Genomic DNA, 24,622 nt, shown 5'->3' on the forward strand with positions numbered 1-24,622 from the left:
CTGCAGCCTATGCAAGTTTCAACCGGTTGATGGCTTCTTTCATAGCAGAACTCTGAGCTGCATCTGTTCGAGCGATGATAACTTACGTATAAGAACTGGTGAAAACAAATATCTATGACAAAACAAGACCAAACGACATACGATGTTTGAACACTCTGGAAGTGAATCTCGACCAACCACCGCAGCACGAATGCATGTGACGAATTCCTCCATTGAAACTATTTGCTTTCCTAGTAGATGACTGCACCGCTTGGTTTATACTTGATCCTCGATGTGAAGTCCGACGATACCGACTCTTGCATATTGTGTAACCGTTCGAGCTATCATGTTAGGACCCCCGAATCTTTTCATTCAAACACGAAAATTCGCGAATAACGATCAGGGAGACAGAAATAAGAGGGGGAATATGAAGATATACCCTGTATCCGCATCTGCAATCACAGGAACAGCGGGGTTGATGCTACAGTGTATCCTTGCTGCCTACAATTCGAAGCTACGGTGACACAAGCTTTGAGCGACACGGGCACGTGCATACCTCCACGAAATCATTGAGCGTGGCCACTGCGAGGTCAAATTAGCCAAGCCTTGAAGCAGTTACCGCGGCACCACTAATTGAATGGTCAGAATAGCCATCGCACTCGCAAACGCTGTAAATCAAGCATCAAGCACGAACCTCTGATACAAGCAATCGAAACCTGCTTCGAATGCGAGCCTTACACTGAGCCCATCGCAAACACCGGGAGCGATCTAAAGAGCGAAACGTCAGGTAAAGATTGAAATCTATAGAAGCCAGCAGCGTCTTGCGATTGCTCCCGGACGTGCAAGCGTTTAGCGTAGACGTGTTGCAGAATTTGTCGAATTGAGTGGTCCGTCTTCAAGGTTTTTAGAATTCACTTGAGGATTGGTGTATGGCTCCATTAGAAGTGGTAAGGAAAGCGTGTAAGACAACATATCAAGTGATTAGGAGTCTGCTTAAAGGCTGAAGGCTGATGTCCCATGGGTATTACCTTACTGAGTGAAAACCAAAAACTAGCGCGCGGTTCAAACGCGCTTCTTCGTGAAGGTGAAAAGAGCTTCTAATTTTCTACCAGTGAACCTACATAATGAGGAGTTACAACCGACTCATGAATCAATGTCATGATCAAAAAAAATCGCCACGTGCTTTCGGCGGCAAGTACCGACCGCATGTGCAAGGAAAAGTTTTTGACTCTGCTCTTTGCCACCACCACTATATCGATTATCTTCACCGATGTCATCTAATGTTCCAATCGCTGGCAGCAACATTACCGCGCCAACGCCTCAGAACACGCCTCTGACTCATGCACCGATTGCGGCTGGTCTTTCAAGGCCAACTGTCCCCGATATCTCAGAGGATAAAGAAGAGGACAACGACGACGACGACGACGACGATGCTGATGCGCTGCGCGAACAGGCACTGGCGATGGTTCAAGGAAAACTTGCAGGATTAATTGGAAAAAGTTCCGGTTATCTAGAGTCTCTACCTGTTGAGGTTAAACTCAGCGTCGAGGGGCTGAAGGGTATACAGGTGAAGCACCATGAACTTCAAAATCAATATAAAAGAGAGTGTCTTGAGCTGGAAAAAAAAGTACATTCACCTTTCGGTATCCTTCTGTTGACAATTTCCTGACCTTTGTACTCCAGTATCTCGCTCTTCAAAAGCCTCTGTACGAACGCAGAGAAGCCATCATCAACGGATCTGAAAAACCTACCACTGAGGAGATCACAGCTGGTGAACAGCAGTCTTTGAAAGATGACGAAGACTACACCCCTGTGCCCAAAGAGAACATTGTTCCATCCGCCATCCCAGAATTCTGGCTCACCGCTCTCCGAAATCACATTGGCCTCGCCGATCTCATTACTGAGCGCGATGAAGGCGCTCTCAAACACCTCCTCGACATCCGCCTCTCATATCTCAATGAAAACGAAAAAGAGTACGAGGGCAAGCCCGGATTCAAAATCACCTTCATCTTTTCGCCCAACGAGTTTTTCGAGAACGAGACTCTCGATAAATCGTACCTTTATCAGGACGAGGTTGGATATTCTGGAGATTTCGTCTACTACAAGGCGATCGGAACAGATATCAAGTGGAAGGAGGACAAGGATCTCACCAAAGAGTACGAGATCAAGAAGCAACGGAATAAGAGTTCGTATATATATACCGTCTACATTTCTTAAAATTTTCTATACTAACGTCCTGCCCCTAGATACCAATCGTACACGTCTAGTTCGGAAAGCCCGGCCTACGGAATCGTTTTTCAATTTTTTCAATCCTCCTGTCCCTCCATCAGACGAAGATCTAGAGAGCGGTAAATACGATGAGGAAGAGCTCGAGGACATCGAGGACAAATTTCAACTGGATTACCAGATCGGCGAGGATCTCAAGGAAAAGGTATACCTTTTTAATTGTACGTTCTTCATCCGATTCATCGGTCTCTTTGCTCCAGATCATCCCAAGGGCCATCGACTACTTCACTGGGAAAGCCTTAGAATATGAAGTTATGGACGATGATGAGGACGATTACGAGGACCTCGATGATGATGATGACGACGACGATGGTCGATTTGACGATGTACGCTCACTTCCTTTTCCGTCCTTTTTTTTCCGACTCATGATCTCTTTGCATCCCTAGGACTCTGAATCCGAAGTTGAGCTTGCGCCGAGACGTCGTGGCCCACCAAAAGGTCGAGGTGGTGCTCCTGCAAACGCGGGAAACGTCAACCCAGAAGAGTGCAAACAACAGTAGTCGGGTATGTAGCAGAGAAAAGTCGATTCATCCTATCGATTGCACTTATCCGGGTAATTGTAGGCATTTCGCAACACCATTTGCTCTTAAATTTCTTGATCTATATGTCTAGTCTATGTTTCACTGGTTGCACGCGTACTTTCTACCGCCTACATTACGTTACGTTTTTATCAGGTTCTTATACCTTGTGCGGTTTTCGAATAGGGCGGTTGGCCTCTCTTACACAATCTTTTGGTTTACTTGTACATAATCAATTTGCTGCTTCGAAAATCGTCTAATGTCTTGTACTAGTAGACTAGATGACAGTTACGTAAACCCTCGCAGTATGTTCAATTGAGTATTCACAGAGTTGAATATTTATTCCTACATGATAATGGTACATCGCATTTACGGAGGTGGGTAACTAAGTTGCACCAGCCATGTTTCTTGCTCAACTTGGTCTGCCGGTGCGGGCGATTAAGCTGGAATGGGAACCTCGGCTTGCGGCGTCAACCTCACCGCATGCCTCAGGATGGTGTTTTCGAAATCAACGGTGGCGGAATGTGCTGTGACACGGTTATCCTGGATCAGACAGGAAGAACAGTAGAAAAGTCAATATGAGTTCAAAGACATGAGCAAACACCGAATAACAATAACGTTTAGCTTTTGCTCCTTGGACTTGCCTTGCTTAGGAGTTAAGCAAAGAAAGATAGGATAAATCGCGAAAATATAGATGTCAAGCAAGACAGCAAGACATATAGGGGAATACGTGATCACGACCAAGCAAAGCATAAAAGCACTTACCCATACTACCACTGTTCCCGGAGCGTACGTGGCTCTGATTTGGAAATCGGCACCCTTGGCGATGTGGTCGAAAAGGAAGTTTAGGATGAGGTCCGACTCTTCCTTCTTGAACCCCACGATACGCCTTGTGAAACCTTGATTCACGTAGAGCGCTTTCTCTCCTGTGACGGGATGTTTTCTGACTAGAGGATGCTATAAAAGGTTTGTTACGGGGAGTGTATACCGTATCACTGATAAAAGAGGCTTACCTCGGTTTCCACGGGTTCCCTACGTACAGGACCTCCTCGTCGTTCAGAAAATTCCGCTTGGTAGACTGCAGAGTGTACAGCGCGGAGGCCTTCAAGGCGTTTCTGGAATTCGGGTGACAAACGCCTATACGCTTCCACTTGAGATAGGAACAATGTGTCACCCCCCACACCGGGCTAGAAGAAGGTGAGGATTCCAAGGCGTGACCAGAAAGAGGAAGAATACGCGAAAATGAATTTGCAATGGAAGGACGGAGAAATTCAAGGTTTTCTGAAAGGCTTTAAATGGCAACGAAACAAACGTACCTGGTCAAGAATGAAGAAAAATGTGGTACTTGGTGGCTGTTTTTCGTACGACTGAAAGGAAAAAGTTAGGAACAAAACTTACTGACGTCCACAATGAGCGAACGGAGAGAGGCCCGACTCACGATATCCGAATGCCAACTGACGCCGCTAACTTGATCTCTTCCGCGGTATTCCCTGAAAATATCATGTTCGGGGTCCCGATAGACTAATGGTAAATGAGTGTACATGGTAAATGACTCAAATTTCCGACCCCTTACCGACATGGAATTCTGGATACCCTTTGACATTTCCGGAAGTAGGGTGCCTTTGAATGGGTCCAAAGTGTCTAAAGTGAAAATAGAATCAAGGAAGGTCAGACACAAATCGTTAGACCGACTTAATGGCCCGTAAACATAGCCTATGATGGTTACACCGCGGCGCACCTAGCTATCGCAATCTGCCGTTCGGGTCCAATATCCTTGAAATCTTGATCCCTGAACAAGAGAACTTTCCGCTCAGCAGCGAAAAGCGCGAGTTCGTCTAAACCTTCTTTGCCCAATTGGGATATTTGAACTCCAGTGATTTCAGTGCCAATGTAAGGGCTTATGTTCCGAGTAGTGGTATTCGGTGTTAGGAGATTAGGTTTGGCGGGGTCAGCATTTGCACCGGCGTCGGTGTGTTCTGAGAGGGGGGGGGTTCAAAAAGGGAAGATGAAGGAAGTGCAATTGCTATTACTCACCGAAAAGTTGAGTGGGAGGGAACTTTTCGCTGACATCGAAATACGGGTAGTAGAATGGGTATGACAGCTACATACCAGTAGAGCATTAAGTTGAACATAGTCTGTAGGTATAATCAAGGTTATAGCCTACCTTGGCTTTCAGGCCTGCCGTAGGGTTGGGCAGTTCTTCTCCTTTCAGCTCAGCTACAGAGGGAGCCATTGTGATTTCCTTCAGAAATGAAATTAGTTCAGCTGTTCAACTTGAGGTTTTCTTATATCTCAACAGCAATTCTTTCAGAAACACCATAAGCATGCAATATGGGCACCACAAAGCGCAATTGGAGAAAATACATTGCAAATTCACAGGAGAATGATCATCTGCCCGGTAGAATTTTGTGGTGAGAGAAATTTCCAAACACTCCACCACCGGAAGAGGATGACGGATTTCTACGAGCGATGGCGCGAGTTGATTCGAACCTTGCGAAACGCCATTGAAAAAGATAGGAATAAATCTGAAATCACAACAAGAAAGCTTGCTCCTAAGCTTGCTCCTTAAACATGAATGAAATTTGTTAAATAAAACTCTACTCCGCCTTTGGAGAGCCCTGTAAGAACCCTTGACCATCATATTCAAGAGAGGCTAGCGCAGGCGCCACGACACCCACAGAAATCAAAGGTGTAACTAGCGATACAAAACGATGCCTGGCCTGGGATGTTATAGCCCACATCACAAAGGAAGCGCTTGTCCAGATGACATCCCAACCAATAGACGATTGAGCAGGGTGGGAGAAGAGAGCGCCCCAGAGAGCACCCACAAAGGGCTCATCAAGAGAATAGTATAGAACTATAGAGTTCCAGATATGGATAAACGCCGTCACCACAAAGACCAAAAGATAAAGCGAGCTGAAGCTCAGTGAAAAACGTGGGACAAGTAACGTATCTAGATATGGCCTAAAAAGCAATGGGACTGCCGCTAATGTGTGCATGACGAGAAGATTCGGCAAAAAGATTCGTTTGTCGGTAAACGGGGAATATGAGACGGAGACCAGAGACAGGAATATACTGAGCCAAAGCACTGGACTCGCAGACCTGGCTTGCCTTGTTGGAGGTGACGTTGAAAGACACAGTGCGACGTAGAAGAGATTGGAAGCCACGGATATCGCAACGAGTTGTCCTAGAAGCATGTACATCCAAGCATATTTGATCTGGCGGTGTTTACCTGATACTATGTTCAATGAAGAATGAAGATAAGGGTGCTTGATGAGGTACAGCACCTTCTACAAAGATAAATATGGTCCAAGCGCCGACGGTGTACGAACAGAGCTAGAATATAGATTAACAGAAGGACGGAAAGTAAATTGACCGGCGACGAACCTGTTGGCTGATCCACCATTTGACAGGTCCGGAGCAAACAGTGTACCAGGCTTGCTCGAAGAGTGCGGTGTTGATGAGCCAGTTGCCCAAACGGTCTACATATGTGCCATCGAAAGTTCCGACTTTGGTTTCATAGTCATTCAAACTCCACTACAAACGAGTTCGAATTCAAAGGGTATATTCGCTGTAAAAGGAAACTACGTGCCTGCATGAACCTGAACATATCTCATCATAAAGTCGATACAGCCTATCAAATTCCTTGTGGAATTCGCTCACAGTACCAAGTATGAATAAATGAGCCAATTGCGAGGAGAAAAAACAGTGTGGCTCGTTTCCGATTCAGAATATTCTTTTGAAGGTCATGTTGTCGAAGAAGAATCTTGAGTAAAATTCCAAGTATTACAGCAATGATAGAAAAGTAAGAGGCAAAAACAGCTAACGCGACATAGCGGTTCATGACAGCGAAGGGAATCAATAAACCCCAACAAGCACGTAACGTAATAGTCCTGAGTCAGACGCGACGAGGAGCGACCAGGACGCGTCGGTATCTCAACAGTTCCGCGTCCACAAGCCTCGAACCAAGTATGTACAGCACATACATAACTGACATCGTCCTTCTCAATGACTCACATTGAATGCCCGTTTTTTCCGCAAGTGCTTGCTGTCTGACAGTGAGATTCAAGCGCGTAAGCCTTCAGATTCATCGAACCTCTCTGTTCCAAGGTAATGGCTCGATTTCTTCCATACACTTCAATTCTTCAGGCTCTGTAATCGAACGACTTTGGAAAACTTCAGATGCTCCACATTTTTCCCCCTTGGGTCTGCTCAGTATTACAGTAATGGCCAGTAGCTTTAATGCGATCTCACCATTCTCCTGGGTATTATCATTTTCATTGATTGTCTACCCGCTTTGTTATAATCTAGTGCTGCCAACAGTTTGTTTTCGACATCCAATTCCTGCAAGGTCATGAGTCCTGTGGACTATCTAGACCGTCGAAACGTAGGCACGTCCAACAATGTATGTAGTACATAGTCACACCCGCGTCTCTATGCAAATTTCAATGTCGGCTGGAATCATGATCATTGTGCGGTAGAACAAATAATCTAGTCAATCTTTTAAAATCACTGGTCGAGGACAAGAGATAGATAGTGAGGAGGCTGACAACCTATATTCTTCAAGCACTTGATAATTTGTTTGTCTAGTGCATTTTGTCTTCATTCAAGTTTCAGTCAGGATCTGGTTGCCGCAACTGTAAGTCCGAAGGGCCTCAGGAGTCGCTTTCATTGTGATTTCTTTTCTCGAAAATTCCTTTTGGATAGATTGGCTGAACCTGGGTCCCATACAATGCATAAGTTGAGAACCTGCGTCATTATTCTTTGAGCCTCCAGACCGACCTGATTCTTAGGGCATCCCGAATGTCGCCTCAAAATCGGGAACAAGAAAATGCTTACGGTGATCTTCTGGATATGTAAGAAGGAATAACCGACTATGGCTTACTTACGAGCTGAGTACTGAGTACTGAGTTTTCGCACTTCGGGCCTATCAGACCTGCGTCCCCCTCTGTATCTTGTTACGATGTGTATCATCTCCCGATTTGGTCGTAGCTGGTACCGCTTTGATATCCACAAGCTTATTTGTTCCCGTAAGCTAGGTACGTCCTAAGTATATCGTCTGGTTGATATCATACGAGGAACCGGACTTAACGTTCTAAAAATCTCAATTGACCTCTCCTTCGCCACAAAGCTATGTATACCATTGGCCACGTTTGATTTATTGAAAAGAAGTCAACATGCATGGGACTGCATGGATGTGTATGGCAATTATAGCGCGTTCCACCTCAACTCTACCTCTTCAAAGGCTTCGACGTGTTTGGTCATTCGAAAGCCTAATCTCTCAAACAACTTGATGCTTGGAGTGTTTTTATCCGAAATACGCGTTATCAAAGAGGTGGGAGGGATGCTATGTGGCAGTTTTACTGAAACTTGACGAGTGTCTTCTCCCTGCGATGTCTCCACCCGAGGATTCTGGATGAAATATGATGTTGGGCAACCTGTTACATATTGGAACATGAGTCGTAGTGCCTCCTGAGCATATCCCCTTCTACGATACAAGGGCTCTGGAAATTTCTCCTTCAGATAATCATATATTGAGTAAGGCAGTTGTGAATTACCCGCAATCATGATCTCTGCTTCCGCAGTAAACTCCTGACCATCATCGAAGGGCGGACTATTGGTTGATTCGGATACGGAAAGCGGGGTTCCAGAGAAAAATATATTGACATCTCCTACCATGGGAAGGGATGAGACTTGGGAATCTGTGGGATTGACAGTATCCGGGATGAAGGCATCGCCTTCACGGGCCAAGATGATGAATGTCAGCTTATCCTCGTCCATCTGCCATTTTTCTGCAATTGCATATGGGTAAGTACATAGATCTGATTAGTTCCGTTATTGTTATATGGAAATATTCGATAAATCCTACGTTGCATGTCATATTCTTGGTCCAGTGTCAGAGGTTCACTCGCAGTCAAAGTTCGGAGCTCTTCATTTTCCATCCAAGCATGATATTTCTAGGACGAGCAAGGGCCCGGGAAGAAAACGAGGAAACGCTCAGCGTAACACGGATCTCTGATCAATCTTTGGAGACTTACAGCAACGTGTTCGATTCGATATGGAACTAGAAGGATTTTTTTGCCGACAAGCACTGTGTTCTTGTTGCAGAGCATGAAAGACGTGACAAAGCGGGGTCGGCCCGTCATAGCCGAACTATGTCTTCGATTTCAGGTAACTTGAACGAATGCATGTTATACAATAAGATTATCACTGATGTACTGGTAGACAAAGATACAAAGATGGGATACATAAATTAGATACGTGTTTATGATATAATGGTCCTGGAAGATAAGTCGAAAAGTAATTATTCTTACAATGGCAACAAGTATTCAACAAAACTCATCCTCATCCCTCCAGCCTGAAAGTCGCTTTCTCTCGTTGCATTGTGGTGCCAACCCAGCCTGGAGTACATCTCCCGAGCGACCGGTTGAAAGTTAGTGGTTTCAAGTTGTAACAATGCAATCTTCTGTTCTTTGGCGTAAACTATCACAGTTCGCATCAGCTTTGTTCCTATTCCGCGTTTGCGATGTGCGGGCAAAACGAAGAGGCGTTTCAATTCGCCAAATAAGGGTCCATCACTTCTTGACGAACAATCTACATACACCATCAGTTACATATCAGTCAAAAGTAAAGGATATTCCCGGGAAATCATCAACTTACCGAGGGCTACGCAGCCCACAACTTCATAGCCACTATCGGATGTCAGAGAAGGAATCTCAGCGACCCAGAAACGCCTTATGGGATATCCATCTTTTTCATGATCCTGCCGATAATACTGCGAAATGTCGGTCATGTCATGACGGAGACCGTCTTGATAATATCCCAGAAAAGTCCTTCGTATTCGGTAGTAAACAAACAGCATGAAGCCGCAGGAAAGGAGAACGACGGCTAGGCCAAGCATTTGGATATCTGTTTGAAGGGCTAATAAAAAAGCCCCTCCACCAGAAACTGAAAGAATATATGCAAAATACATCGGAGTCCAATGTAAGAAAGCACGAGTAATCGCAAAGTGGCCGGCAGAGTCAACTTGATAGGACAGTCAGTATGGGCGACGGTTGACATGACTAGGATAGGCCTACCTCCGTTGACTAGTCCAGTGAAATATACATGGAGGACATGCGGAGCATCCGACGAACAGAATGAGCGTATTGTGACGGTGTCTTGTGTGTCAAGTTGTTTCTGTTCGATGTCCATGATAAGAGGGATATGAGATGTATCCTTAGCTATGTCTGCCCCAGTTATAAGGCGCAGTGTCCCGGCTAGCATGAATACGTTACATTTTCAAGATAAATCGTAGTTGGCTCCGGAAAGCCCGGCTTGCACCCTTGCACCGAATCGCGATCCCGAGGTACAGCGTTACCATCATATTATCTAGAGGCTGAGGTTAATTCTATGGATTGGGGAACAACTTATCTGGACTAAATGCACTGTGACGCTGTCATAAATAAACGAGTTCAGTAACAAGTTCAGAAAGCTTTTTCAAAGAACGTCATCTCTACAAGTTCTATCTCCGCTCTAACAATTAAGAGCGAAAATAGGGTTACACTTATTACTACTTCTGCAATTGCGCTAAAGTTTAACTTTCTAGCTTGCTGAACAAGTCACAATTTAGCGCGTCTTTCAAAAGTCCAGAACATGACGCCTGCAGGCTCTTTTGGCCGACGCAACTTTCGATCTTCTGCTTCTATGCGGGATCGATCGTGTCGAGTGACGCACATAGCGATATCCTTTATAACCCTTCTTGTTGCGTTTCTTTTTCGTTTTCAACTTTCCATCCGACTCTCATCTAGACCCCAGTCAATCATTCTTTTCGCCCAGCTGAAAACAGCTAATCCAAATGTCTGGTGACTGTGAAAATGGAAGGCCGAAGCGGGTGCTTGTGGTAGGCGCAAGATAGGCTCCTGTAAAGAGAATGGAACTTTGACAGTCAGATTCTATAACTGAATATAGGTGGGCGCAGGAGCGGCAGGAATGGCATGTGCCGATACGTTGGCCCAGCATCCGGACAGGTTTCATGTAACCGTTGTGGAGGCTCAAAGTAATTGTGGTGGCCAGATGTTTTCCATCCCGATTGACCAAAAAGAGTTTGGCGCAAGCTGGCTTAATCAAGGTGTACAAGGGTAAGCTCCAATTATATACAATTTTATATACCAACTGCCTAAATCGCTAGTCTAGAGGTTCTCACATTTACCATCATACATTCTATGTTTTCGAAAAGTTGAATCATCATCCCCGACCGTAGGGCTATTCATTGTTATTCAACTATAGTTCGCCTCTCATGTCATTTATCTACTACCACATACTAGTGTTGATCTCCAGGTGTCATTCGGGAAAGGAAACACTGTATGTATGCTTTGTTATTGAATCCTTTTCAATTCACTTGACACTAATTCGACGTTGATTATGAGTTCTGGACCAATGTTTATCCTACCCAGCTAGTCGCGCGTCATAGCAAAGAAATCGAGCGGTTCTCATGGGTCATCAAAGTAATGCGCTGGCTTGAGCTCATTTTCGCTATGATACCCATCAAAGTCAGCTTGAAGATGTTTTTCTTTTCCGATGAGTGAGTCTCCACAAATAATTTTCCACAAATAATTTTCTTGTTTAGCAGTGTCTGATAATTGAACTCACAGATTCATTAATTCTATGATCTATCCTAGGTGGGCAATAATTGTTGCGCATTCACGTCTACGTACTACACCGCTCACAGTTCCAAATAGCCTAGCGCTTTTCTTAGGTAGCTATTCATGTCGGTTCTGTGCTCCGAAACGTTCAATTGACCTTAATGCGCGCTCGCTTTGCGCTCAGGCACTGGAAACGCCACACCGAACCTCCCAACAGTGATGATGGAGAGATTGTACACGTCCCCAACGTATGGCATGTGTGAGTACTCTCTTTGGAACTGGAATCTCGGCGACTGTACTGCATGGCCAGTCCCATCTGCCAAGCTTTGAATTCTCATGCTACTAGCTCAGAAGCTAATCCTAATACATTTCTTTGTATAGGGTATCCCATCGACCGAAAAATGTTAACTTCAAACTTACCTCCGATGGTGGTTTTCCCGGAAGCTACTGCTGTGTACACGGACTGGCAACACTCCCTCGAGAAAAAGGGCGTTTCTATTCGACTCCATACGCAAGTCAAGGAAGTTATTTCTCGTTCCAAAAAGGATGGTGTTCGCGTATCTATCATCCGAAAACTGGAATCGAACTCGTCGTTTCCATCCGAGGAAGGGGCCAAACAACCTTATCCGCTCAAGGAAGAACTTCTGGAAGAGACGTACGACGAAATTGTTTTCTGTGTCTTGGCAGACACGGCCAAAAAGCTCCTAGGAAATCAAGCTCGATGGATCGAAAAGAAAGTTCTGGGAGAGACGAAATGGAGTGACGATGTCACAGTAACTCATAATGTAAGTTGTTTCTTCATGGAGTTTTTCATAAGGAACAGCCTAATTTATCCGAACACGCAGGATCTGGATTACATGAAAAGGTGGTATGAACTCGAGTATAACAAAGAAGTCGCTGTTTCGGATCTCGGCGGACGCGACGAGTCCGGGAGGGTTGAGAAGGCGAAACAGTTGTTCCAACCGTGAGTAGTAACGCGAATCTCATCGCAATCCGATAACCGTTTTTTACTCTATCCCTTAGTATGTATCTCATTAAGCAAACCCCTGCCGACCAACGGAAGCTGGAAATGAGTTTCGATTGTTCCGCATTCCAATATCAGCTGCCAAAGGTGGGACCCTGTTCACTGAACCTTGCGATTTCCCATTCATGTATATATTTTGTTAGGATGTTCCGTTGGAGAAACATATTTTTCAGGTGAGATTCAAGTCCCCGAACCGGCTTGTTTTCCGACCTTCCATGTCGGCTGATCAACAAATACACGTAGACTATTTTCCTTAACAAAAAACACGAAGAAACTTGGTCCAAGCATGAAATACAACCTGACAAAATCGGTAAATCTCTTCTCATCCTCGTCCATCATTCGACTTACAATAACCAGTTGCCGAAAGTTGGTGGCATCAGCTTTGTCACTCTTATACCCATTACCTCTTTGTCGTGCCCTTTCTTTTCCTCCTGAATCGCGTCCGCAGCCACCGCTATCACACCCGCTTCGCAGGCTCCTGGACTCTAGTCAACGCTCACGAAGTGGCGGTCATTTCCGGTATTGCAGCGGCGTATAGTCTGGGCGCAGACTATCCGAAAGAGTTAAAGGAAGATCAGTTTGCAAGACTTTGCTTTAGGTTGTATCTTCTTCTGGTCCATTGGAGGTGGTTCTCAGGTTGAAGTGTTCTGTGGAAATTTGGAATTGTAACAGCATAGTGTGTTTCTTCATCAGTGTAGATTTGTATAGACTTCTCCGACTTCTCTACAGCAATACAACAGATATTCGGTATCTTCGTGACGAAATGGTCCGGAGTGAATTCCAGTAGAGTTCTGGCAGAAATAATTAAGGCCCTTGCGTGTGCTTCTCCGTGTATCCAACAGCCTACCACGGTGCGGACTTAAGACTCCAATCCAAGTGCTCATCTAAATCTCGATGCACAGTGCCCCAATACTGCTAGTCTACGGTAGTTTCGCAACGTTATATACCATCTTGCTCATCATCTTTGATACATCCGATACTCCAGCACCTTCGATGCAGGGCACTCGTATCGCCCATTCCTGTTAAGATAAATCCATCTTCAATCTGGCGCGTTCGCTGCTAGTCTGACAGACTACTATAGAATGAAGAAAGCACATTTCCTCATGCGTACAATCCCTACATACGATGGTCCAAGAACGCGAACGGCCACTGGTCCAATTCCCATTGGATGCTGTTAATCTTACTGTAGAAAGGAGCATTTGTAACGACATGCGAATGCACAATAGATTGAAATGGTACGTAGAGGAGTCAAATAATTATACAGTCGAAGCGACTTGACAACTTGAACGATCGGGCTTCTAGTTTTGAGCAATGATTAATGAGGGACCAGCTGCCAGTGATCACTCAAGGTCAATCCCGCAATATGGTTGCATTGTGGAACTGCTTCAAGGCGGCAACGGTGATGAATAGGAGCAATTTCACCTTGTTTCGCAGTATATACAAGACACCCATAGTATGTCCATCGAAGAACGAAGCAGCCGAAGTTCGTATACATGCACACCGAGTATTCGTGTTTCGTACCCTCATGTTGCCTTAATTTTAGCTCGTTATCTTTCAATAATTCTAGTTTTGAGTCATCAACTTCAAGTGACTCTATTCCCTTCCAGCATTCTTGTATTCGACCGATTACTATGAATCGAAAAGATTTTTTATTCTTTCGTGTCGAGTATATCCACTCGGCTACCAGATAATTCTATCTTTCTTTGACTTTGGCTCTGGCATTATAGAGGTGCCGAAGGTGTTACAGCTCGATAGAGTGCGTACGTTTTTTTCCGAGTTGCTGAATGACTAACGTTTTGTCTACGGTTCAATTGTTGTTTTGTCATGATCCATTTCCTAAATCCTTGCTCAACACAAATCTTCCGACCCTCGACTGTATTTGCCGTCCCAATCATACTTACCCTTAGGTCCTTGTGGCCAGAGACGTGAGGTGAATTACAAAAGATTAACTCATATGTCGACGGATGGTGCATTCGAAAGTACCTGGACACAAATATTTAAAGACCTCGTTTACACGGACCAGCACGGACCTGTGTTGGGAATTTTTTGACACCCTGTAGATAGTATTTTGTACTAGAGGTCATGACTCTTGTGCTCCTCTCCTTTTCTATTCCGACGATCTACTTTGTAGATTTCTTAGTAGTGTACACAAAGTGATTAGTTCGAGCATCATGGTCCAACAGCGTCCGAGGACTGTGGGATCATTCCTGCAGTGGTACAGGAAACCAATGCTGTGAGTATGATGTTAGACCTTCTGCTCGCTTCTTTATTTATCGCTCAATGAATCCTTGACTTCTCGGTACTTTCCTACTTGATTAGCACACATCTCATGTGTATGAGTACAGTCAACTCCCTCTTAACCCATACCCCTATAAACCCATACTCCCTTATACTCCATACATTTCCTGGGTTACCGACCTCGTTTGCAGGGAAATGCAATGCATAACCCATAACTCTCCCATACCCCATAATCCATACCTTTTTGGGGGTAATCTCCGCTATATTTTTACCATAACCCATACCTCGATTGCTATCATTGCATTTGATACTCCCAAAATGGGATCAGTAAGTAAACAATTGGCACAAAATTACAGCCCTTTGCATAATTCCGTGAAAATGGGAAATTTTTTTTACCGGACCGCCCATAAGCGACTTCGACCGAGATCTCCGGCCTGACAGCTGACTGCTTGGCGTCGTGCCCAGTAACAGCGCCATACCTCTGCACACTGTCTCCTCACGATGTACATGCACCTAAAATTTACTGGAATAGCTGCAAAAAGAACAGGATCCAGCAGGTATTGACTAAAAAGCTTAGCATTGAGAGGCTGCTGTCATATATTGAAGTTTTCTAACAATTAAGAGGCACTAATGTAATAACAGTGTGGTCGTTGTTGCCACGTCGGGTCGACATCAAAGTTGGGTCCGGAACATTCAAAAATCGGACCGAAGTAGGAAAAAAAAACCCTGTTTTCACGGAATTATGCAAAACCCTGTAATACAAAACCAATAAAATGGTCGATTTACACTAATTTTGAGCTAACATAACCCATGTATGGGGTGTTACAGCTCCCGATTAGGCAAATCGTCACGTATGTCACTTGGTGTGACCACCCCATAAACCCATACTCTCCCATAACCCATAGGTCTGGACCTCCACGGAGGGGTATGGGTTAAGAGGGAGTCGACTGTACACAATATGCCTTGCTTGAAGCGATAATCTGAAGCGTCAAGAAAAAACAAATGATCAAACCTCATCACCAATCTATCATCATTGATGTCATTAAATGCGACCCAGACGAGGCACCGTCACGAGGGGCCCTTTTCGACACTGAATGACACAACCTTTCCGATTCCGATTCCGGCTCTCATTGGCAGCTCACGGATCAGATATCCAGTGTGGGCTTGAGTCAAATTGTGACTTGGAAAGAGTACAAGGAGAAAAAGTAACCCCAGCTGGAAAGCCGCGAAGTACGCTGTCACCTCAGTCATGGTTCGGACGAGACCGAGGACAGAAAACAGAAGCAAAAGCAAGTGAAAGAGGGAGAAACCAAATTTCGGAACTCTTTGTAAAACACACCTACCCTGTTTTGTAACTATTATCTTTGCCCCGAGGCTCAACCACTCGAACCAGAGATTCATTGAGCCCCGGTGAACACGGTTCTTCATAGTCAGAGGAATGAAATGCATGACGGCGAAGGGCACATGAAAAGATTGCAGAGCATAAGGAACATTACAGATAAACCAAATGGAATCGAGGCTTATTACCCGATAGCAATACCCGCCTGTTTGTTAAGGTCGTCCACTCCTTGTTCACCGGTTTTGGGAACTTCATACGTCGCGGTTAGTTGCCGAATTTCGTTGTGCCACTGCCAATGGAGTAGAAGAAGGGGAAATAAAAAGAATAAGAAGCGTTTACTGTTCGCTCACATGGTAGGCACGAAGGTTCAACGTTCAACGCTCAATCTCTTTACTTGGGCATGATCTCAAACCAATGCGTTCAAATAAAGTCTTATAAAACAGAAACTGCCAAGATCAGCAAGAGGACGTTCATGATAGCTGTGTATATGTGTGGATTGACGCACCGGAGCCGACGATTGATATCTTGGATAGTGTGTACTTCTAGTGCATATGTCTGTAGGAATTTGGAAATTCCGTCGAGACTAACAAATATTGTCCAAATCTGCAATTGACTAGGACTCCATCTTTGTGCGAGGAATCTGTATGGCCAGGACACTTTTCTACTAGGCCTGTGTTCACGGGCGTATGATTCGAGCATGTGGCGAGGCTTCAGACCAGCGAGTCTGGAGCGCGTAAGATCTGGGCCTCCTTTCGAATGCCAAAGAGAAATGTTGATCGTGTAAAAGAAAAGGAAAAATGAGGAGTGCAGCTCTGTAAGACTCAGCGCTTACCAGTGCCGACTATTGCCGAAAAACCGGATTTCACTGCACCGACCGAATCCATTTTGTTTTTCAATCACTATTCGGATTGTGAGGTTTATCCTGGACTAGTATACGAGTGCAGTGTTGCATTGAACGATAAGAAGGTCTGTATTGTTCGCGTTATGTATTGTATATGCATGGTAATTAATTTATACGCAGTGGGACGGAAAGAAAGAAAATTATGCCATAGTAGACGATTGAATAAAATGTCCGGACATTAGTTCCTTCTCCAGCAAACTTCCTGCACTCGAATTGGTGTTTGAACTGGGGATTTGAATATGCTGGCCTTCGTACGTGGTTGATATCTTACTCGCATTCGACACCAAAACGCCTTTCAACAACGAAGATTTTTCTCTTTTCCACCTGACCATGCGCGTAGGCGATCTAGGCTTTACCTTGCTGTCACGCGTTGTCATCATTTGCTGTGAAACTCCCTGTAGATTGGATACAGAACTCGGTTGCGAGGAATGATGGATATTCTTAAAGGTTTTGTTGAGTGAAGGAGTAAGAGGAGCAGAGGGGTTGGTGTTCTTCAGTGTGGGCTTTGTTATGGACTCGAAGGTGATCTTTATGAGTGATGTAGGTTCGCATGGGAATTTCTGGTACGAGTATATACTCAATGATTTAATGACACTGATTTCGACGGTCTCACCTGAGCCCTGAAGATTTGCCATGCCTTGTGGTCGGCATCAAAAATATCTTGCAACCGAAACCCGACTCCTGCTACCTCATATTCCGGCGTCGTCTTCACGATATAATCTTCCATAAACGAAGCAAAATGTGCTGCGAGTACTTTTTGGTCTTCATCGGAAACACTATAATCAGACGAATTCGTCAGTCGATGCGCGGAAGAAATTAATGTTCACTACTGGAAACAATGAGGACCGGACTGCAGTGTACTGTGAACGTACCTCCTATCTTCACACTCCTCTCTAAAATATACGTTCAGCTTCGCCTTGCGCCTCGCAACTACCCTGGCGCTGGATGCTGTACACAACGGATTGGATGAGGCTGGTTTGGATGTCATAGTGTCTGTAGTAGTGGAAGGCCGACTTTAGAAAGCTCGGGGAATAGAATGGATTGGATGGAAGGAGGGGAGCTGCAAAGAGGGGTATGGGGTTGCTGCGCACAGACAGGTCAAAAGAGAGGCTATAAGCATGTATCGCCGAAGAGAATGAATCAATGACACAAGAGCTCCACAACCGACTATCTTCCTTATCGTCAACAGTCCCCTAGACTCGAGAGAGTTGAGACGTGGAGACGTTGGGACCCTTAGGGGGTAAGGTTTCAAACTTTGAACCAGTCGATGTCTGGGTATTTGAAGATATTGATTTTGCTCTTCAGTCCGCAGTCAACTCATGATCTAATTGCCGCAGACCCACCGCAGACCATGCAACAAGTTGCATTCATACCGGTTATACAGGACCCCCGATAGGATGCATCGCTGCACTTTGAATGAAACACGTTGTATGTGGATTCCCGCAGGTTGGTTGCCATGGGAGAGACCGTATGTGACATGGGAGAAACAAACAGACTTTCTGGGCTCAGTGAGTGTGTCAAACAGACAATCACACCTCTATGATATCATATGTTATGATATATAACATCTCACACCACAAGTCGGAATACGGGCATCGAACCACGACGGGCCTCATCAGGCCTCATCGTTGTTTCTGTCACCGAGTGCTACGCAGGTCCTTGGTGAGCCTCATATTCGAGTGCGCTCACATTAGCTCCGATTATAATATTTGACGAATAGAAGAATGTCATTATGAGTGATCATAGTAATCAACGCATGCATAGGAAATTCAAGGAAATTCATTGGAATAACGGCGTAAACGATTGCGAAGGATACATGCCTGTGTGGGCATGGGCATGTAGGTTCGATTTGAAGGTCGCAGGCAATAATTAATAACTTTACTATATCTCCTACACTCTCTAGTCAAAGGAATCCTCTCCAGTCCATCCATTTCCAGTAAACGCACCACTCAAATCACCAGAAACTCGACACCACGTTCATCGGAACCAGCAAGTACACCTTTCAACTTGTCTATCGCCTTGGGATACATTTGCAGGCAGGCGGAGAGTTCGGACGAAGAGGTGATGTGTTAGACTGGATCGTATCAGGGATGTTGTGACTCGGAGGGGCCGGGCAAGGTCATTTTTGTCGTTGGAGGGGGTATTGGATCCTTCGAATGTGGACGTGAAGGAGTTTCCAGGTAAATTTCTCCAGAGGTTTCTCCACAGAACCACAGGTGATTTTTGTTTATGGTGTGATTTGAAACAAGCACCGAAATTCCGAATGTTCAGCAACTGCCACTTCACTGGGTTTCTGACTGTCAAGAATCCTTACAGCTGTCCTCCCATGCTTTTGTTCGCTATGGATTTCTTGAGTTAATCCTTGAGGCCGCATCTTCAAACTCAATTTCTGTCTTCGCCTACGGCTAGCTGTGCAAGAGGTTTATTCTGTTCAAATTTCTTCCACCTCGTGTATTGGAGCTCGTGCAATTGATTCTGATCGTCCTGTACTGTAATGCCATTATCAAGGCTCGCCTTGGAAAGTGCATCAGCCAAATACATTCAATCAAGTAATCCAGTGTCACTGCGAGGAATCTTATGATTGATATTGGACCCATTAAAGTCAACTCCCGCAAATGTAAAGGTGGACGATGATTAGTACGAATTGACTCTCTCTCCTTCCTTCACTCTTGTGACACATTCTTCTCTAATATCTTGCGATGAGACTATCAGAATTCAACATTCAATAAAGTCACTGAATCATTGGCACACTGTACTACTTGTCTATCTAGATATTCCTAGGTACAGTATAGTTCGCTACAAGTTAATGCAAGTATCTCAGTGGTGCTCAGTGGACCCTTTATCACCCTTCGTGAAGCTTCCTAAAAGCTATATCACACCAGTCAATTATGAGCAATTTCTATCCAAGTTTCTTCCATCTGTCAGTTCCTTCTGTGATGTCTGGTGTGATGGGGTACTGTGGAGCAATGTTCTCTGCCGACGTTGGCGGTTATTGCGTGCATCCGTCCAAGTGTTTAGACCTTTTGCTCACTTTGCTTCTTCTAAACTTTGAACTTTAGTTTTAGTTTTATCAATCTATAATCTATAGATGCTTCATGTCGCCCCCCCTTTCAATTCCCTTTCTGGTAGCCCGCCAACCACCACGCAAACCAGCCTGCCTAGCTATTTATTTATGTCCGACTACATGTCTCTACACGCCTGGCTCAGTCAGGCGTCTTGGCGGACAGACTCCTGCTAGCTGTTAAAGATTAGCCGACATATGATATCATTCTGTTGTTCGGTATAGCTTGCTTTGACCGAGCCATATGTGGGCGCTCGGAAATTGTATTACATAATAATAATGCTACCAGTGCCACGTGTGTGAAATGACCTATCCAAGGTATTCTTGCCGTCGGCTGATTTTGCTAATTCTTTTGCTTCTCATCTTTACGCGTAAATCTTTGCCAGCTGTTGCGAATCTTCTTGTCTTGTCTCGACATCAGTTCGAATTTCAACCTTCACTACTTCAACAACTAACTAATTAATAACGACAACTATTGGATAAGTACAGTATCAGTCCAAACCGACCCTAAGAGGATCTCCCTCCCGTTTTTGTCTTTCATCAAGACTGCGAAATACACGATTGCTCATCATACACGATCCATACCGTGTTCAACATTTGGCATATCACCGTCACTACTGGGCCATCTGGAGGAGCAAATCATGACGAGCAAAAGGAACGAAAGAAGCGAAAGAGGTGATTCATTTCAATTCGCATGCTAATGGTGCACCTACTAATCAGTGGAATTTATACGATATCCTAGACGCAAATATTGCACAATCACCTTTCTCACCGTTACCTTCTCCACCTCCTCCACTAAAGGGCTATCTTCTGAAATACACAAACCTTGCGAAAGGGTACAATCCGCGCTGGTTCGTACTCAGAGGTGGTGTGTTGAGCTATTATCGTCGGCAAGAAGACGAAACTGTCGCGTCGAGAGGGTCGATTTCGATAAAGAGTGTTGTTGTTAAAGGTATGTTTTTACTATCCGATCGCATTTTTTAACTCTTATGAATTGTTGCATAGTTTCACCTTCGGACAAACTCAGGTTCGAAGTATACTCTGGATACTCTGCTACCACGAGCACGACTAGCTCGGTATCGCAAAAATGGTATATGAAAGCGAATCATCCTGTCGAAGCTGCCCGGTGGATCGGAGCGATTGGCGAGTGGAAAGTTTGGTCTCAGCAGCAGCAACCGCAATCAAGCCCAACGGGCCAGGTCGCGTCTTCATCTTCATCAGTGGCGAGGACTAGTAGCTCAAGTCACTCAGCGTTTACGGCGCCCGCAACGACCGCGACGACTACAACAACCTCCTTACCTCCTCCGCCCTCAACACGGACGAGTATTTCCAACAGCATTTCAAATAGTCTCATTGGTGGGCTTTCTACTATACGGAAGAAACGCAAACCAAATTTTGCCGATAACAAATCCAGTATGGATCTCGTTAATTCGCCCTCAGACGTGGAGAGTTTGCATAAAAATCTCCACGGTATACACAGCGAGGTCGAGTCCCGGATGTCGGGAATGTCAAGGACTTCGAGGGCTTCCAAGAAGGCAAATTCGAGGTTTGGGTATTCTGATGATGATGATGAGGATGAGGATCCCGAGGGGGAGGAGATGGAGGACGACATCGAGTACGAAGAACATGACGAGGAACACGATCTAGATAACAACAACGGCGACGACGATGTGGTGTCTTTGCCACTCCCGTACTCAGATATTTACTCCCAACAAACCAGGCTCATTTTCGACCAGATTGAAATCATAACGACTCAGCAGTCCTCCTCATCCCTTCAATCCCTCAAAAATCTCGTGTCAACCTACATCTCTATGACTGCCTCTCGCGAGTCCCACCTCCTAACCAACCTCACATCTACCAAACAGCGTCTTTCCGGCACGCGTTCTTCCCTATCTCGAACACGCAAATCTCTCCGTACCACCAAGCAATCCCTCCGCGCCACCAAAGAATCACTTCGTTCTTCCGAGACAGCTCGGAAAAAGCTGGAAGCCACCGTGAAGCAAGCGAAACGTGCACAAAAGGCGTGGGAGGAGAGTATGAAAGTAGTTTTGGAGGAGGAGGTGGGCTTGGAGAGGCAATTGAAAAGAACGAGTAGGAATTTCAATAGTTTGAAGAGGGGGAGTAGGGTTCTCGGGAGTGGCCCAACGAGTCCAACGGCTGCGAGCACAACTACGAGCGGTGCCTTGACAGGAGAAGATGAGCTGAGAACCCCGACTGCGTTGGGATACTATCTAGATCCTTCGGTTCTGCCAGAGGGTTTATCCACCACAAGTGAAGGTGATAGAGAAGACAGAGAGGATACTGACGACGTAGAAGATGAAGACGATAACTTAGAAGACGACGACGACGAAGATGAATTTTTCGACGCCATTGAGGCAAACAATATTCCGAACTTGGTCGTACCTGCTCAGTTACAGCAAACAGCACCAACGTCATTAACCTCCAGTATGTCGAGTGTCACTACGGCTGGGTATGCGACGGCGACGGCGACTCCAAGTTCCTCGATATCCACATCTACCTCTCTTACCGCCTCAGATCCACTTTCGAATGTGTTTATCTCCTCTGTCACTTCTACTTTTGCCTCATCTCCTTTCGCCTCCTACTCCCCTTACGCCCACCTCCGCGCTTCTCTCCCCATTCGTGCCGAACGACCTGCAACCTCCCTTTGGTCCGCGCTCAAAAATAGTATCGGAAAAGACCTCACAAAGATCTCGTTCCCTGTCTATTTCAACGAGCCGACGAGTATGTTGCAGAGGATGGCTGAGGATATGGAGTTCTCAGAGTGTTGTGAGTATAAACATCATCTTTCTTCCAAGAACTCTTAAGCTCATTGTTCTGTGATCCTCTTCTCTCTCCCTTCTCTTCAGTGGACATCGCCTCCTCAACTCCCTCCCCGCACCTCCGGATAGCTTACATCGCTGCGTTCGCAATGTCGAATTATAGTTCCACAATCGGGAGGATCGCGAAGCCGTTCAATCCGATGCTTGGCGAGACGTTTGAGTATGTTTGCTTAGGGGATGATTTCGAGGGAGAGAGGAAGAAGGAAATACATGAACAACAAGAGAAACAAGGCAAACAGGGGTACAGATACGTATCTGAGCAAGTCAGCCATCATCCTCCCATCAGTGCATGTTGGGCAGAAAGTCTTGGGATGGTTGAGAGCGAGGATAATAACGATCTCAACAGAACCGTGAAGACAGGAAGGACTGGGTGGAGATACTACGGTGAAGTCGACGCTCAAAATAAATTCATGGGTAAGAGCTTTGAAATTCGACCTACGGGAGTTGCACATGTGCAGCTAAGGATTCCCAAGGCGTGGGTGACTGGTAAGTTACCCTTGGTGCGGGACGAGGAAGACGGTGGAGAAATGGTGCTAGAACATTACACGTGGAAAAAAGTCACAACAAATGTATCAGGCTTTATCCTGGGGTCACCCACTATAGATCATTATGGCGATATGGTTGTGAGTATCCATCTCATTGTGATTTCGTTTTTCGTGTCCTTTTCTTTGGGTTGGTTTGAATTCTCGGGGCACATCCCTCTGCATCGAGTTTTTGCGGTCCTTCATTTTATTCTTCCAGAGGAACTCCGTTCGTTCGATTTAGTTACTCTGCACGCTCATATTTCTCTCTCACTTTCCTCCAACTTCCTCCGACCTTCTTCACTTCTTCTCGTTTATCACCGATTGTCTTCTCATCGACTTTCTCTATTCGACCACGGCTCATCCTCCTCTAGATCAAAAACCACCTCACAAACGACCAATGTGTACTCACATTCAAGCCTCGAGGATGGAGAGGGAAGGACGCCTATGAAATAGCCGGTCAAGTCGTTTCCTCACAAGGGTTTGTCGTGTATGAGATTGCCGGAAAGTGGGATTCGCAGCTCGTCATGCGTCCTGCGGGAAATGGCGGACTATATGGATCTGGCAGTGGAGGTCCTAGAGGTCCTGGATGTGCACCAACGCGGGAGACTTCCAATACTGACATTACGCTTAACCTTGACAATACAAACTCCCCACCTACACAACAGTACATCCTCCTCTGGCGGAACACTCCAAAACCATCAGGGACGCCGTTTAATCTTACGCCGTTTGCTCTCACATTGAATGACCTCCCAACTCTACCGACAACTTCTACAGAAATCTCAACGCGATCTTCCGAGGTCCGCTCACTGAGAACCTACCTCCCACCAACTGACTCCCGCCTCCGACCTGATCAACGAGCGTTCGAGATGGGGTTGTGGGATTTAGCAAATGTATTGAAGGGCCAGCAGGAGGAGAAACAGAGAGCTACGAGGAGGAGAAAGGAAAAGGAGAACGAAGGAGCGACACATCGTCATCAGCCGAGGTGGTTTGTTGCAGAGACGGATGGGGATACAGGGGAGAGGGTCTGGATGCCTTTGAGAGTTGTAACTGAGGAAGACAATAAGAAAAGGGCATTAGAGTATTGGGTGGAGAGGGAAAGGGTTTGGAAAGAAATACAGGAAGTTGCGAGTGAGAAGGAGGAAGAGAAGAAGGAGGGGAAGGCAAAATGGAGGGGCGTCGAGGATATATTTGTTGATGAGCCCGATGAGATGAGAAAGGTTGATTATTAGGCAAAACGAGCGTTAGCATAGGATGGATATTATCAACTAGGTCGGAATCGGAAGCTTGA

The 24,622-nt window shown here is 45.5% G+C and overlaps 9 protein-coding genes across 9 annotated transcripts; 4 read left to right on the forward strand and 5 right to left on the reverse strand.

Moving 5' to 3' along the window:
- Positions 1–1,249: 1,249 nt before the first annotated feature.
- Positions 1,250–2,651, forward strand: C8R40DRAFT_1036104 (NAP-domain-containing protein; the record flags this gene model as incomplete). The annotated part of the gene is made up of 4 exons (XM_046223558.1): positions 1,250–1,606; positions 1,663–2,164; positions 2,226–2,410; positions 2,466–2,651. 4 exons carry the CDS (start codon positions 1,250–1,252, stop codon positions 2,649–2,651), a joined length of 1,230 nt encoding a protein of 409 aa, XP_046090257.1.
- A 570-nt stretch (positions 2,652–3,221) lies between these two features.
- C8R40DRAFT_1158645 (uncharacterized protein) lies at positions 3,222–5,016 on the reverse strand (the record flags this gene model as incomplete). Its single annotated transcript, XM_046229765.1, has 9 exons — positions 3,222–3,326; positions 3,549–3,740; positions 3,797–3,970; positions 4,100–4,150; positions 4,222–4,304; positions 4,357–4,424; positions 4,522–4,759; positions 4,818–4,884; positions 4,948–5,016. The coding sequence occupies 9 exons, from the start codon at positions 5,014–5,016 to the stop codon at positions 3,222–3,224; spliced, it is 1,047 nt and encodes a 348-aa protein (XP_046090258.1).
- A 364-nt stretch (positions 5,017–5,380) lies between these two features.
- On the reverse strand, positions 5,381–6,627 carry C8R40DRAFT_1036273 (uncharacterized protein; the record flags this gene model as incomplete). The annotated part of the gene is made up of 5 exons (XM_046223567.1): positions 5,381–6,015; positions 6,071–6,119; positions 6,171–6,320; positions 6,386–6,417; positions 6,447–6,627. 5 exons carry the CDS (start codon positions 6,625–6,627, stop codon positions 5,381–5,383), a joined length of 1,047 nt encoding a protein of 348 aa, XP_046090259.1.
- A 1,364-nt stretch (positions 6,628–7,991) lies between these two features.
- C8R40DRAFT_1036034 (GNAT domain-containing protein) lies at positions 7,992–8,896 on the reverse strand (the record flags this gene model as incomplete). Its single annotated transcript, XM_046223551.1, has 4 exons — positions 7,992–8,287; positions 8,342–8,575; positions 8,653–8,740; positions 8,822–8,896. 4 exons carry the CDS (start codon positions 8,894–8,896, stop codon positions 7,992–7,994), a joined length of 693 nt encoding a protein of 230 aa, XP_046090260.1.
- A 197-nt stretch (positions 8,897–9,093) lies between these two features.
- On the reverse strand, positions 9,094–9,645 carry C8R40DRAFT_1036061 (acyl-CoA N-acyltransferase; the record flags this gene model as incomplete). The annotated part of the gene is made up of 2 exons (XM_046223554.1): positions 9,094–9,364; positions 9,440–9,645. 2 exons carry the CDS (start codon positions 9,643–9,645, stop codon positions 9,094–9,096), a joined length of 477 nt encoding a protein of 158 aa, XP_046090261.1.
- Positions 9,646–10,265: 620 nt separating this feature from the next.
- Positions 10,266–13,431, forward strand: C8R40DRAFT_577850 (FAD/NAD(P)-binding domain-containing protein). Its single transcript, XM_046235511.1, has 17 exons — positions 10,266–10,526; positions 10,581–10,665; positions 10,734–10,903; positions 10,959–11,021; positions 11,090–11,126; positions 11,192–11,346; positions 11,417–11,443; positions 11,504–11,520; positions 11,592–11,666; positions 11,789–12,192; positions 12,253–12,371; positions 12,431–12,518; positions 12,575–12,604; positions 12,675–12,741; positions 12,789–13,282; positions 13,334–13,359; positions 13,417–13,431. Exons 2-15 carry the CDS (start codon positions 10,621–10,623, stop codon positions 13,070–13,072), a joined length of 1,581 nt encoding a protein of 526 aa, XP_046090262.1. The 5' UTR covers positions 10,266–10,526; positions 10,581–10,620; the 3' UTR covers positions 13,073–13,282; positions 13,334–13,359; positions 13,417–13,431.
- Positions 13,432–14,602: 1,171 nt separating this feature from the next.
- C8R40DRAFT_1066293 (uncharacterized protein) lies at positions 14,603–15,648 on the forward strand (the record flags this gene model as incomplete). Its single annotated transcript, XM_046225762.1, has 6 exons — positions 14,603–14,664; positions 14,861–14,996; positions 15,202–15,226; positions 15,312–15,351; positions 15,498–15,520; positions 15,575–15,648. The coding sequence occupies 6 exons, from the start codon at positions 14,603–14,605 to the stop codon at positions 15,646–15,648; spliced, it is 360 nt and encodes a 119-aa protein (XP_046090263.1).
- A 1,163-nt stretch (positions 15,649–16,811) lies between these two features.
- On the reverse strand, positions 16,812–17,702 carry C8R40DRAFT_577847 (uncharacterized protein). The gene has a single exon (XM_046235510.1). It carries the CDS (start codon positions 17,542–17,544, stop codon positions 17,050–17,052), a length of 495 nt encoding a protein of 164 aa, XP_046090264.1. The 5' UTR covers positions 17,545–17,702; the 3' UTR covers positions 16,812–17,049.
- Positions 17,703–22,006: 4,304 nt separating this feature from the next.
- C8R40DRAFT_1036312 (Oxysterol-binding protein-domain-containing protein) lies at positions 22,007–24,563 on the forward strand (the record flags this gene model as incomplete). Its single annotated transcript, XM_046223574.1, has 7 exons — positions 22,007–22,415; positions 22,506–22,757; positions 22,838–22,974; positions 23,035–23,113; positions 23,171–23,433; positions 23,706–24,455; positions 24,489–24,563. The coding sequence occupies 7 exons, from the start codon at positions 22,007–22,009 to the stop codon at positions 24,561–24,563; spliced, it is 1,965 nt and encodes a 654-aa protein (XP_046090265.1).
- Between the last annotated feature and the right edge of the window lie 59 nt (positions 24,564–24,622).

The sequence above is a fragment of the Lentinula edodes genome (genome assembly GCF_021015755.1).
Source record: "Lentinula edodes strain Le(Bin) 0899 ss11 chromosome Unknown C8R40scaffold_4, whole genome shotgun sequence".
Classification (NCBI taxonomy): Eukaryota; Fungi; Basidiomycota; class Agaricomycetes; order Agaricales; family Omphalotaceae; genus Lentinula; species Lentinula edodes.

Excerpts from the sequence above, each read along its gene's own strand:
- C8R40DRAFT_577850 (XM_046235511.1), top strand. The coding sequence starts at position 10,621 with ATGTCTGGTGACTGTGAAAATGGAAGGCCGAAGCGGGTGCTTGTG. Across the intron at positions 11,022-11,089 it reads TTGAATCATCATCCCCGACC|TGTTGATCTCCAGGTGTCAT; the intron begins GTAGGGCTATTC and ends ACCACATACTAG. Across the intron at positions 12,193-12,252 it reads ATGTCACAGTAACTCATAAT|GATCTGGATTACATGAAAAG; the intron begins GTAAGTTGTTTC and ends CCGAACACGCAG.
- C8R40DRAFT_577847 (XM_046235510.1), bottom strand. The coding sequence starts at position 17,544 with ATGGCAAATCTTCAGGGCTCAGGTGAGACCGTCGAAATCAGTGTCATT.